General features: G+C 34.8%; 1 protein-coding gene across 1 annotated transcript in view; it reads left to right on the top strand.

Moving 5' to 3' along the window:
• Window positions 1-15,679, top strand: part of LOC106470951 (caveolin-1-like) — a 57,728-nt gene that overhangs the window by 14,968 nt on the left and 27,081 nt on the right. Inside the window, exon 2 of the mRNA XM_013931529.2 lies at window positions 7,651-8,010. Coding sequence (XP_013786983.1) covers window positions 7,663-8,010 — 348 coding nt within the window. The 5' untranslated portion in view covers window positions 7,651-7,662. The remainder of the gene's footprint in view (window positions 1-7,650; window positions 8,011-15,679) is intronic.

The following is a 15,679-nucleotide window of genomic DNA, read 5'->3' as shown; positions in this document are numbered from 1 at the left end:
AGGTCAGCTGAACGTGATTGTGAAGGAGAAACAAATAATAGAGCAACTGTAACCCTACTTTTGGCCCACCCTGTATATGTTTTTTTAGAAAGAGAGGGAAACTGATAACAGAGCTACAGACTTCCACTGTAAAAATCTATGTTTAAAACTCGTTGCCTAGCCTACAAATATACATGCTGCGTAAAGGGTATTATTTGGATATTACATCAGTCGTGTAATGCTTTTAACTTTAATTCTAAACAGAGGACTGAGTGCGTTATATTAAAACAACTTTGAAATATGCAAACAAACGTCACGTGACAACCAAAGTCGATATATAGTACAGTGGAACAGTATGCTTGGTGTTACGTAGGTAGTGTCATACCATCGAAAATTGATCACTATTAGGAAGGGCATATAGCAACCCTTCCCGACTCAAGGTATACAGACACTCGGATGATAAAGAATGTTTAAATCAGAGATTTAGGATTTCCTAGACGAGGATAGCCTTTATATTTAAACAAAGGAATGTGGATCAACTTGGGGCACCAGGTGTGTTTTAGACATGATAGCCTTATGAGGGAGTCTTTTTCAATAGAAATTACGCCGCAGAGCTATTGTCAAGATACACGATTGTTACACGCCGGACGTGACGACTGAACTTTAATGACATAGTAAGTCTCCAAAATTGTTTCAATCTAACATGCTCAACCTTCGTACAAGTGTTAAAAGTGTAGACATTCAGACATGGAAGTACAAAGATGAAGCACATGAGAAATGAACATTTGGACTCACTGCCTGTTTCATAAAGGTACAGCGTTGAATAACCAAATTAAACAATGGCTTAATCTTTGATAGATGCAACAATAAAATAGAGGAAGTACCAGATTTTTTATAGCCTCTCCAATTGTTTGATCCAATCTTATTCTATTACAAGCAAATAATATATTATTCTATGCTGTATGAATATATTTCAAGGATATGTTCCCCTTTTGTTAAATTATACTATGGGGGGTCTTATAGAAGTAATAATATTAAGTTATTGCTTTTAGTGTTATATAAGATTAATGTAATACATCCGGTAGGAAACGTGATCACGTGACCTTAAATGAATGCGTCTCCCTCCCTCTCTTTTTTTATTTGCTTGCTCTGCTGGTTCTGAGGTTAATGGTGTTTTAAATAAAGCTTGCTTCAAGAAAGGATAATGACAATGGTAACACGTTTCTTGCGTGACCAGACAAGAACGGTCTTTATGCTGCACAGTTGCTGAAGTCTTATGAATGGATTTCGATGAAGCCGTGATGGCTGTCTTTTTGTAATACAGTTGATGGTTGCCTCTTGAAGTAAGAATAAAAAATACAAAAGTCAGTAAAATCATGTTATCAAAACTGAACGTTAGTATACAGGTCTAAAAAACAAGTAGAGAATTAAAACGTGTGTTGAAGGGCATAATCCAAACAATATTACAATGATGTCTTGCGCTTCGTTAATACATATTTTTGTATCTCAGCTCCACAGCCCGGAACGTTAACCAATACGTTACACTTGGCCTTATGTGTTTAATCATTTTTATTAATTATTTATTATCATCACATAGCTACTGGAAGAAGTGGTGACCAGTATCAGATTGGTTTCTTGTTTATTAATTATTAGTCTTATCATCACATCCTGATGTGATGATAAGAGTAATAATTAATAAACAAGAAACCAATCTGATGTGATGATAAGAGTAATAATTAATAAACAAGAAACCAATCTGATACTGGTTCACACTTCTTCCAGTAGCTGATGTGATGATAAGAGTAATAATTAATAAACAAGAAACCAATCTGATACTGGTTCACACTTTTTTCCAGTAGCTCATGTGATGATAAGAGTAATAATTAATAAACAAGAAACCAATCTGATACTGGTCCACACTTCTTCCAGTAGCAGATTGGTTTCTTGTTACTGGAAAAAAGTGTGGACCAGTGTCAGAGCGGTTTCTTACAATAGTCACAAGTTATCATATTTAAATGGTATTGTATGGTATATCCGTTGTTGAAGAAACATCATAAGATATATCTGCTACAGACGTATCGTATTATGTTTTATATAAAAGCTTGCTTGCGTTGAAATTGTAATCGGTAACAATTCACTGAAGGTAATAATTAATGTATTCAAACATAGACAAGTTTTGGATGGGATACGCCTGCTATATTCATAAGAAACAAACAATAACTGTTCCTTTTATATTAAACTATAAAGTAAAACGAAGAAAAGTGAGCTTAATTGGGCAGAATTTTTTTAAAACTCTTACTTCAAATTAAAGTAATATATTATAAAATATCAACAAACACATAAACACCGGTTTCAATGGCACAAGTGGATGAGAATGGTACACTTGCTACCTGGAACGGCCTGGATGAGTGCCAGTCCATCGCAGGTAAACCTCATCTAACAGCTGGTATCCGTTGTACAGCTGAGTAGACTGAAACAATTGTGGTAGAGTGTCTTGCTCAAGGATACAACATTGCTGCAGGTTATGTTTTTTTAAAATTTAGATGTTTGTACTGTTTTCTGCCAGAGGGAAGTTTGAAGTCACGTGATGAGTGTGCAACTTAACGTCTGGTCTTTTCTCCAAAGTTTTAAAACAGTTTGAGCAGTATAAAACTCGATTAAGACTTGAGTATATGGATTATTGATTACTGAGTGAGTCTGTTAGATATATAACGAATAACCAGTGCATGGTTTAATCAGTTTGTCTGCTGCTGTCAACCAGCTCAGTGCTGTAAATTGGGAATTTAATTTACTACAATGAAGAACAAGAAATATGAAATTCGCAAGTAACTGGAATTTCTGCTTGGACATTGTTTATTTCTTAAGTTTGTCCTATCTTTAGTTATGTAAAACTGTGGATCCTGTAAACAAAGTGGAATGAGTTTTGTATTTTTTTTAGTGGATAATCTAAAGGAGTCTGCTCAACAACAGAAACTGTTACAACAATGTAATGCTGAAAATGGTTGCTTTATTTGTATAGCATAACTTGTTTGTTTGTAATTAAGCACAAACCTACACAATGGGCTATCTGTGCTCTGCTCACCACGGGTATCAAAACCCAGTCCGCAGAAATACCGCTATGCCACTGGAGGGCATATAGCATACTTGTACACCTCGTGTCGTCGAGATGGTGTTTTAAGGCTGTTATGTTTAGCCTAGTGTGGTAGATATAAATCATTTTGTTAGGACGATGTTTCATTTTACGAGATTATGTTTGGCTAAATGTACTCTATAAACCCCTAATTTTGCCAAAATGGTGTTTCATTGTTATAAGATCATCTTTGACCAAATGTGCTGCTATATAGTCATCTCATTTTGTCTGCATGGTGTTTCACCATTAGAAGATTATGGGTGGCTACATTTTGTCAAAAACGTGTTTCAGCATGCCAAGTTTGTAAGTAGGGTATCCATGTTTCAGCATGCCAAGTTTGTAAGTAGGGTATCCATGTTTCAGCACGCCAAGTTTGTAAGTAGGGTATTCATGTTTCAGCATGCCAAGTTTGTAAGTAGGGTATTCATGTTTCAGCATGCCAAGTTTGTAAGTAGGGTATTCGTGCACCATTTTGTCCCGGTGATACACGGAATGTTTTAATTGGGATAGTGTTTCATTGTTACTAGATTATGAGTGGCCATGTATGATGTACATAAATATTACATTGCTATGTGAATAATGGTTAAAATAATTAGAGGCGATGTTAGCCACTTCCGAGTGAAAGGGCCGAACTGGGCTGACAAAAATTGAGAGAGCTGCACTCTATATCTTGTAGACACACAATTCTTAAGTAGTTAACCCGCCCGTTTAGCATCCAAAAGACCCACCTCAATGGCAGATCCTTGTGAGTAGAGATCAAAAGGTGCTGCCAAGCAAGGGGATATCCTTTGAGAACGGGAGGTAACGTGAAGTCGTAGTTCGATAAAGTGGCGCCAGAGGGCGGATATTTCCAAATTATGTTACTAGGGGGGGGACTGTTCCAAAGTGTATTACTAGGACCAGATAGTTCCAAAGTATGTCACTAGGGGTGGATGATGAGCTCATCTATCATATGCGGGGAAATGTTTTGTTATGTGGTTCACTCCCATACCACCATAGGGTGTTATTAATGTCAAGCTGTACCATGTTATACAAATATAGTATTACAGTGTTTAAAACGATATTGGTTTTTATACTACTATAAGAGTCAACTTTAATATTTTACATTAATAACGATAATACAGAAAGTCTTTGTATGCGTAAAATGAACGTTTCATATATATGTTACAGATTAGCTAATTGTATATCAAACTTCATGGTTTACACATTTATTAATTTATTATGCACAATCTAAAGTTTTAAATCTCTACATATTTATCCTATGTGTCGTACTCATATCTATATATATTAACTTTACTTACAATCCGTGTAATTCTGATAATTGTTTGTTTGTAATTAAGCACAAAGCTACACAATGGGCTATCATGCTCTGCCCACCACGGGTATCGAAGCCCGGATTCTAGCGTTGTAAGTCCGCAGACATACCGCTGTGCCACTGGGGGGCGATAATATTGTGTCGGGCTGACTAACTACTCGCACACATACTGTATTATTTAAGAAGTAAACGAACTTCAACAATAAGCACTTTGCAGTTGGGTGTGAGGGGCTACATAGGAGACTTAGGCACATTTGGGGGTTATTTCATCTCCCCCCGCCCCTGCTCCTTAAAATTATTAATGAAACATCAGTTACTGTAACCATACACATTATCCAGCCTATTTATTCAATGGTTGTAATCATAGTATTTTTCGTGTAGCTACAACATCTTTATATTTACACCAATGTTAGTTTAAGTTTAATTGAATATTATGTTTCGTAAAGTGGTCCTCCAGTGAAACAGCAGTAAATTTACGAACTTACAATCCTAAACTCCGAAGTTCGGTTCCAAGCAGTAGTTTCTGTATTTTCCCTCTAGGGGGTGGGTGGGTCATATCCAAATGAAGGGGTGGTAGAGAGAAGTTTTACAGGTGAGTATAAGCTAATGTGTAATAAGAATGATTGCTAACGTAGATAATGTTGAATTTTAGGATATGACACTAGTATATTGGTATTACTTGAAAATGTGGTATAGTCACAATCCATTTGTTTTCTTGGAGAGAAGTCTCTTCTTATTCTAACAACCAAAGTTAGGTTAAATTAGAACTATTGAATCCAGCCAGCATGATTTTGTTTATACATCTGATATCTTTGTGTCTAAAAAAGATATGCCATTTCTTCGTTTTACAATTATATTAGACTCGTCGTTCCTTTGGTAACCATTTTCTGCAAAGCATTAACTCCGAGCCTTCCTTAATGCAGTACTGTATATTTAAGTGTTCGTTATACATGTGAATGTGAATAGTATCGTAAAATAGCTCATTCTTAGGAACCGATGTACCAATTCCTATTTATGTTAAATGTTATACATTTTAAAATGCTCTGTATTTCCATCATTCATGCATGTAATGTCAATATCGTATTTGACATCTGTCATCCCTGTGCCCTGGGGTGTACAGTGTGAATGAGCTTTGTGCAAGTGTGTTTGTTTGTTTGTTTTTGAATTTCGCGCAAAGCTACACGAGGGCTATCTGCGCTAGCCATCCCTAATTTAGCAGTGTAAGACTAGAGGGAAGACAGCTAGTGATCACCACCCACCGCCAACTCTTGAGCTACTCTTTCACTAACGAATAGTGGGATCGACCGTCACATTATAACGCCCCCACGGCTGTAAGGGCGAGCATGTTTGGTGTGACGGGGATTCGAACCCGCGACCCGCAGACTGCGAGTCGAGCGCCCTAACCATCTGGCCATGCCGGGTCTTGCGCAAGTGTGACCAATTATTCCATTTTGATAATAGTTTTAACATTATGTTATGACCTAGATACTCATGTATTTATAAGATATTTTCAGACTTTTATGCATTTTATTAATTACGAGTTTATCATATATTTATCTCTAATTTGCAGATAGCATTATTTATAACGTCTTGAAGTCATTTTATCACGAATTAAAATTCGTTAACTTGAGGAATATAAATATCTGTCGATCTTCTACTGCAGAAGCAGATGCCCTACTGTTCGTACTAACTTTCAGTTTGTTGTCGCATTGTCAAGTTCCACACTGAATAATAATCGTATAAATCACACAAAATAATAAACTTTAGGAACAAATTAGGAAAAATAAAAATAATAAAGGTTGTTGGAAGGAAAAATTAGTAATTAATTTTGGAAAGTTATTTATGTTGTAGTCGTGTTGTATACAGTTACATGAGTAATTTATGTATTCATTGTATTTTAGGTAACTGTTAACCTAATTGAGTTAGTGCTGGCCTACCTACATGGTGAACCAAGTTCAGTCCCCATAAACCTAACTTTAATTCAGATATTGTTATAACAGTTTATACTGTTGTGCGGATTGCTTTGGGATTTTCAGTAATAAAAAATTGCAAAGTCCAGTCCACTTATTGATAACGAAAGGATATTTATTTCTTCATGTACAAGTTAGACAAATTAACTTAACTGATAGCCTAAGTGCACAATAGACGCTAATCTAACAATTTCACTTTGTTAATTTCTCGCAGTCTACACAGTTTATGGTGTTTCTCATTACTTTGTCGAAAACACAAACTTGATATTCTAAGACTGAATTAATTGTTTAACAAACTCAATCAAGTAATAACTTATTAATTCCGACTCAGTTTACTCACAAAATTCAATAATAATCTACTGTTACGACAGCGGAAGTCACGCGACGCTGGGAGCATGCGCGCTGGAATTTCTCGAAGGATCATGAATTTGCCCGCCAGCTCGAGTGTGATCTAGATGCCCTCTTTTTTTTAGTATATAAAAACCTGGCAAAGAAAGCCAGGGGCAGATAGATAATTGAGTCAGGCGAACAGTAGGCACCGTAAGTAAACTGTGTGAATCACTGTGATTTATAGCGTGTGGTATAAAGGTTGATAAGTTTAAAGAAATTGAGGAAATTCTGTGTATTACAAAAAGTTTTATCGACAAAGAATAAACTGGTTTAATCAAGAAAGGACTTGTATCACTGAAGTTCCTCAGAAAGAATTTCTACCGGAAATTATCAAACAAGCAGATACATAACACTACTCTAACTTAACTCGCTTTTTACTCTGTTCTAAAACTTTAGAGAAGATTTTAAACTTTAAGTCATGTGTCCTCCTTGGTTAAAAAAATACAAACGTCTAAATTAAAAATATAGCCTACAACAATATCAACATATCGCGCGCGTGTGTAAATAAAAGTATGTAAGTACACGTAAAATTTATAGGTATAATTTGTTGTTTTTTTTCGATAACTCATCTTAAAAGAGTGTTCAAACCTATTCAACTCTATTGTTGAATTTTAAACACTGAATTATTTTTTAGAACTACAAACCGTCTTTATCATTATCTCTTAGTTTGGAGTGTTAAGTAAATGAAATATAGCAAAAATCACAAGTATTGCTTGCATTTTGTTATCTTGGTTTACTCAGTAAGATGGTTAACATTCCCATTAATTAGTAAAATTTTGTCTGTTATGTAACTCTCGACAAATAAGAAATAAACTACGTCTTATCTTATTTATAAACTAGTTTCTTCTTCTTTTCAACTTCTGTAGAACTTAGAAGAAATGGAATCCAAAGACAAGAGTTCCCGATCGGGATCTAAGACAAACCTGAACGAGTCTACCTTGCCGCTACTGGATGAAACCGTGGATCAAGAGATCAGCAAAAGAGAGACTCTAGAAAAGGAGAAGATTGAACTGGAGGTCTGTGGTGAAGAAGAGAAATTTAATACAGGCAAAGAAAAGGAAGATTCAACAGAAAAAGTAGAAGGGGAAGAGCAGAAGAAAGATAAGAAGAAAAAGAAAGCGAAACCAGCCACAACTCACAAGAGGGCTTTGTCTTGTGGTCAGGATCTATCTGTTGGTGTTAACCTTCTGGACCGTGATGAGAGACACATCAACGACCACATTAATGTAAGTATTAATTGTTGTTTATTGTAAATTATATTATTATTATTATTGTCATTAAAACAAACTCATTCTTGTAATACAATTGCAATGTTTCCCCTAGTTAATCATAGGAAGTTTAATATTCAATACCTATTCGAACTATTCGAAAGCGCTCGAGTTTTGGGTCTTATTTTAAGTTTATTACACTTTATATGTGATCTTTTGTGCTAACTCTTTTATCAAAATGTTTGTCTTACGAAGTTACATACTCCCATTTATCTACATTAATAACTTGGTTAATATTTAGTTCTGATATATGTAACTTGCTTGGATCAGAAGGTATTGATAATAGCCGTTTCGATGGCACTGTCTAATATATCATTTTAATAGCTATCGAGTATTTTTCCAAAGAAGTTTATTCGTTCGTTTGTTGTTAAGCTTAAAACTTCACAAAGGAATATCTGTTCTGTGCCTAGCACGAGTATCGAAGCCCGATTTTTAGCGTCATAAGCCTTCAGACTTACCTCTGAGTCACTATGGACTGGAGGGTAGAAGAGTGAAAATAAAAACAATTCTTTTCTTTTCGTGAATATTACATTTTTACATTTAATTAAATATCTAAGGCATTTAATTAAATAACTAAGGAAAAAAAGTTACTTAGGAAAAGATTTACCTTTTCAAGGACAAAATTTGCCAGAAGGCACTAAAAATACCGATAACATACTTTGATATATGAAACGTTTTGATAACAGCGAGCAGAGTTAGGTAACATATATTTACATATTTTTTTGTAAATTGAAACTCACAAGGCGGTTTTGATTATTTCAACTAAATATATAATTCCAGCTTATCCTTTCTATAAGTTTGTGTTCCGCCGAGATATATTTGATTTCTGTAGTTTTGGAAAATAAATGTATAAGGTAATTTTGTTTGATATCTAAGCAACGGGTATTTTTGAATGACTCATGGCTGGTGGTTTGCTTAATGGAAACTTGAGTTGAAAATATTGGTTTTTGTTTTGTTGAGATACACGTCTGTTTGATGTAAAAAATCCTTTTAAGACGCCGTTTCTGCGGACTACGTTCCCACGTGGTAACACTACAATTTTATAGCTTTTACTAAAGGATATAAACATTATCTCTTCAATTCTTCCTATAGGTGAGTAGTAGAGATAAGGGATTGGAAGACGAAGCCAACAGCAGCTTTTTGGTAATGCTTTTCATTCGGTTACCATAGTAATTTAACAGAATGTTGGCTAAGAGCTACTAGTTTTTTTTTTAAGAACTTTAGCAGAGAGTTTAAACTACACTCTCTCTCTACTTTAGTATGCAGGTTGCAAAAACAAAAGTGATTTAACGTGATTTTTCCTGAACAAATATGAAAAAACACACAAAAAACAAAGTATCTGTATGTAGAAAAATTCTTATAAAAAATTTAAATAAAAAAAGAAGTTGCAATTTATGTAGAGATAAAGAAAAATAAAAGACAGTATTAAGATTCCTTCCTTCGAAAAAACTTTTGGGTGAGATGGTTCAGAAAAAAACCAATGCTTTATTTGGAATTGATGAATATCTTACAGAGATAAATATATATATATCTATATATGAATGATGTATAATCTTTCTTTTTTTGTATAGAGCCCCCAAAAAATGCACTGTTGAATAAACTTGAATTCCAACTGCTAATAATCTACAAAAACGACTTTTAATTGTGATTATAGAAACCACCAATGCAATGTGATTACATTTGAAAACTAGAGGGCACTCAGTAGAGGGCATACCTCCGCCACGCATCGTTGATCATATTCGGCTCTCATAAAAATACGTAAATGTGTTCGTACGTCCGTTGTTATGAACGGACACGGACTTTTTTTTGGTAGAACAATGAGGAATAATACTCTGCTTATGTTCACCAAGTTTAATCAAAATCCGATTGTTTTTGACTGAGTTATAGAGCAAAAATAGTGTGAAAAATCGGTGCTCATGTTAACAAGATAAGGATTTTCTTGGATTTTCGTGATCTTGTTGTGACTTTGGCCTTTAACGTGGACTCTCCAAATGATAATCACTTCTAAGTTGCATCATAATACAAATGTATAATACCCACTTTTGCCCAAATCCATTATTTGTTTTCGAAAAATATTGCTGACTCACACACACACACACACACACACACAGGGGTGAAAACCTCCATCCACCTTCGGTGGCGGAAATAATAAGGTCCCAGTGTTAAACATTTTATACAAAACTGTTTGTTTGTTTGTTTTGAATTTCGCGCAAAGCTACACGAGGGCTATCTGCGTTAGCCGTTCCTAATTTAGCAGTGTAAGACTAGAGGGAAGGCAGCTAGTCATCACCACCCACCGCCAACTCTTGGGCTACTCTTTTACCAACGAATAGTGGGATTGACCGTCACATTATAACGGCCATACGGCTGAAAGATCGAGCATGTTTGGTGTGACGGGGATTCGAACCCGCGACCCGCAGATTGCGAGTCGAGCGCCCCTAATCACCTGGCCATGCTGGGCCTTACAAAACTGTCTCAGGTAAAATATTGGTAGAATACTATAATAGAATACATAATATTCTTATGTGTATTTCTCCGGATCATCCCGTTTGTTTCGGATTATGTTTAAGATCTGACAAATTACAATATCTTTATTACTTTAATAATTTTAGTTGAGAGTGATTTTTTTTTTGTAATCGTAGTATACGAATATAATTGTATCTTCCTTTTCGTATACAACGTCTTTCATCCTTGCCTAACGAAACAGCCTTAAAATAATGTTGGTTACATTTTACTTTACTTCTACATTAGTAGCAAAGAGAAAATAATATATTTTCGATTAAAAAAATTGAAGACCCTCGATAAAAACTTTCTTTGTAATATGTTCCTGAAAGAGGTTCGATGTTCAACACATTAAACACAAACACATGTAACAGTACTGTTGGTATATCTGTTCATCAGCGAGTCAGCAATAATATTCCTTAAGCATAAACACACGTAACAGTACTGTTGGTACATCCATTCGTCAGCAAAACGAATATAGAGTCGGCATTCTTAAGCACAAACACACGCAACAGTACTGTTACTATCCGTCCGTCAGTGAAACGAATATACAGTCGGCAGTATGGATCTATATATCCTTTTAATTAAGCTTGAAGCACAAATTAACCATAGTTATGAGACAATGTTGCCATGCGGATATCGTGTGAGTAGAAACGAAGATTAGTTAGAATCTCTTACATCAATAATTTCATAATCTAATGTAAATTTTAATTGCCCCAGGACGAATATTATACCATAGTTTAATGGTACTGTTGGGATAAATCACGTATTGGTTTACGGAAGACGTTAAATTCTACACCGAATCGTAATTACATAAAGACGTAGTCTAAATACATAGCTAACGACACAAATGCCAATTATACCTCGTGGGACTAACTTATCTGCGTAAGTCTGTATCTAAGTGTGTTACTAAAGAATTGAGATTCGATATTTTCAAATATTTATCAATCAATCTATAGGTAAGTATTTTTATCCATGCTTCTTAGTCAATCAATTCCAACTTATTCGTGTATGACTCAAAATAAGCCCCCCAGTGGCACAGCGGTATGTCTGCGGACTTACAACGCTAGAAACCGGGTTTCGATACCCGTGGTGGGCAGAGCACAGATAGCCCTTGTGTAGCTTTGTGCATAATTAAAAACAAACAGACTCAAAATAAATATAAGATGTGAAATTATAAAATGATGCAATTGTTGATGTTTTCAGACCTATATACATTGTTTAGGTATAGATACTGATGTTGATGTTTTCAGACCTATATTCCAATATATATTTCTCTCTTTCACGTTCTTTAATCCTGTCTCTTTCTTTCTTTTTGTTTCCCAGTGCTCATCTCATTTCTTGTTTAGGTATAGATACTGATGTTGATGTTTTCAGACCTATATACATTGTTTAGGTATAGATACTGAGAGAAGTATGTTTATGTTTAGGTATGCCCGTTTTCTTGCTTTCTCTCTCTCTCTCTTTCTAGTTTACTGGGTGAGGCGTGGTTATATAGTGAGCATGGTTCGTGTCCTGTTATTGCAAAAAACGCGCTCTTCTGTGGGATGTGCATGCGTTATAAAGGTGAAGGTTAATTCACACTATAATATTAAAATACTCCAAAAGTTGGCGTGGGATTTGCTGACTTAGCTGCCTTCCTTCTATTCTACTAGTTCAAAAATAGGAACATATAATGCAGATATCTCTTGTCTGGCTTTCCATGAATATCCTAAACGTACAAGATTAATGTTCTCGTTTTTTACGTACTTTCGTATCTTCAAGAAACAAACAAAAACATACCGTGAAATAATGACATCCGATACTTAAATTCATGCTGATGTATAACAAAAAGCTATTGAAATGTGAATACTATGTCTAGATATGTCCATTCTAGAAATTACACCGAATGAATCGATAATCATTCTTCGGTGACATATGAAGTTTCGAATGGAGACAACTAATCAGAAATACTAATATGTGAACTCACAAGAAGTTGGTTACAACTTTTTCATCGGAAGAGTAAGTGACTTAAGAAATTTAACACTGCATACGTTACTATGTGCACATCATAAAACGTTTTAAAGTGGGCAGTATTTTGGTAGAAATTTCTTTTACATGCGATTTTTTTTCCATAATTAAACCGCCATTCGGTGGAACAACTCTAAGTTTACAGATTTACAACTCTAAAATGCGGGGTTCATTTCCCCGCGGTGGACACAGCAGATAGCTCACTGTGGCTTTGCTTTAAATTCAACAAATAAAAATAAACAATCCATAATTGATTGATTTATAACGTTGGAAATTATTACTTTGTATTCATAACATTACACAACTATCATATTCTCTGAACGAATCTTCTCTTTACGTATACATTTGCTCTGTAACATTTCTTTTCTTGAAATTAATTGATCTGAAAATAGAAGCACATTAACATTTAATATTTTGCTGTGGACTGTTTTATGCATGAAAGAGCAACGGCTAATTACTATTAAGATTTGATTATGCTACGCACAACAGGCTTGCTGTTGCAAGAAAACTAGTCGTCAGGGGATACATTGAGCATCGTATTTTTAATACTCTATTCAGTCACTTTCAGTGTTTCTATTTTGTTTTTGTCAGAAATAAAGTCCATCGTGTATAGCGTTGTACAAATAGAAGCAACTAAGTAGAAAATATTTTGTTTTTGTTATCTAAATCTCTTCAGTTTAATAAGTTAACATGTGTCAAGAGTTAGAGAAAAAGCTCAACAAATGAATGTACATACATATGTAAAAGTGTACGCAAATGTTAAAAAAAATATTAACTGAGTCAATAAAGGCAGCACAAGATTAACGAGATGTGAAAAGTAAACGGATGAGTATGATTAAGAACGACAGGATGTTCCAGAGGCTGTATATAAATATAGGCTCAATATGGCGAGTAAAAAAAAAGTACTGAACATTTGTATTTTTGTAGTTTAAGCACAAAACTACACGATGGGCTACCTGTGCTCTGCCCACCACGGGTATCGAAACCCGGTTTCTAGCGTTGTAAGTCCGAAGACGTACCATAGTGCCACTGGGGGGCCATACAGAACATCAGGCATACGAATTTAATGACTAATGGAGGGATTTATTTCTTACAATGAGCGTTATTGACTACAACTAATACCTCCAAATAAATAGTTTTTCGTTTCATTTGGGTTTGAATCCCCGAAATGAGTGATTTTGATGCAGCTGTTTAACAAGTAACGTTATTCAATCTGATGTGCATTAAAGTGTAACGCAAATTGAAATTGTGAAAGTGAGAAGACTGTGAATCAGTTTTTGACAGTTTTCAGACGGCAGAACCAAACTACTATAGCGTAAAGAAAAACAACGCTTGGAAAAAATTTTGCATCATTCCAGAATTGTTGTTTAGGGGTATTGCAAATATATACCAAATAGTATGAAAAACATTCTCTACAAATGAGAATGAGTTTGTTTTGAATTTTGCGCATAGCTACATGAGGGTCCTCCCTAATTTAGCAGTGAAAGACCAGCGGGAAGGCAGCTAGTCATCACCACCCACCACCAACTCTTGGGCTACTATCTAACCAACGAATAGTGGGATTGATCGTCACATAATAACCCCTTACGGCTTAAAAGGCGAACATGTTTGGTGGGAACCTGTGAGTGGTCGGAGACTTGAATTCGAGAAACTTCTAAGAAGTTTTTTACTTTATTTTTTGAAATAGGATTACGCCAATCCCGTTTCGCTGTTAGCCTAACCAAATAATGATACAAGAATCTCAATTTTATCACTCAACACATATCTAATGTTTTATATGTAACGCACGCCGTATTCATAGATTTTTGTAGTATTATAATCTTAAACAGTCTCATGTGCTTATTCACTAAACCTAAAATTTTGGTGCAAACCTTAAAGATACATTATGTGGATGCACTGATGCACATGATCAAAACATGTTGTAAGAGAAAAACGGAAGTGTGTTGATTATTCAATTTCTTTAGTGCATATAGGTGTATATAAGCCATATTACCAAAATTTTGTTTTATTTAATTAAACACTCAACGTTTCGTTTTACAGCTTCTTCAGGAGCATTCACTAAAATACCGAAATTGACAGTACAAAGCTTCAAATAAAAACAACATTTTGGTGTTGTAAGGTTGTCTATTTCTAGTATTGAAGTGTGTTGGTGTATGAAGTATTTGTTCGTGAAATGCGAAAAGGAACTCCAATTTCATAGACAAAAAGAATGCATCCACCCACAGAAGTATTTGAAACACGTATATGATAGCTCTATTTCAGATATTTTTTTACGACACCTTTATCCACATTCTGTATAACTTCTACGTAAATAAGTGCATTGGACAAAACAGAAAAGCATTGGCAAAGAGATAAACAAAAATATGAAATATGGCACGATTAAAGAACCTGTTTATTAGTAGGTCTCCATATTCCGTACTGATTTTTTGAATTGTTCACCGTTAATCGTTAAGAGTATGTGAAACAATATACCATACAGTAGTGTAGGCAAACGTAGCAGCTGTGGCAAACGAAGACGTAGAAATGTACTCGCGAAAATTTGAGACATTGGACAAAACATCAAGACATTCATATCAAAAAATAAATATTAAAGCAAATATTTTCCCCTATCCCAAAATAACCACTAACGTGACATACTTTCCTCCTAAACTGCATTATTTTCTTAGTGTAAACCTAAAACAAGTTAGTTCACCAGATATAGATGAAGAGTATTATTGCTGATAACACAGGCCTGCAGTGGTTTTATTGTCTTGAAATTTTTTACATGTTCTATAGTAATTCCTGTACGCTGAATCCGAAAATGACATCCATTTTTCTCGATCACGTACAAATTTTCACAAAACGTCATATGTAATTTTACATAAGTGAATAATTTTCATTGAAATCGGGTCACATTTTGCTATGCTTAAAATGTTGACAACCACTGGATATAGATTTCTCTAGACCAATCGCGATGTGAGGGTCTTATTGATCGTTTTGAAACCTAAACATAACAAACATAATGATAAAAAAATGTTCATTGTGGTAAACGAAATAATAATTTGATCTAAGTAAGAGTTTTTCTTTTCTTCCCAATTTCTAAAACATCCTTACGTGATGGAACAATATGAATATT

Source organism: Limulus polyphemus, unplaced genomic scaffold (assembly GCF_000517525.1).
Source record: "Limulus polyphemus unplaced genomic scaffold, Limulus_polyphemus-2.1.2 Scaffold4317, whole genome shotgun sequence".
Taxonomy (NCBI): domain Eukaryota; kingdom Metazoa; phylum Arthropoda; class Merostomata; order Xiphosura; family Limulidae; genus Limulus; species Limulus polyphemus.
This window is presented reverse-complemented; position numbering and strand designations above follow the sequence as displayed.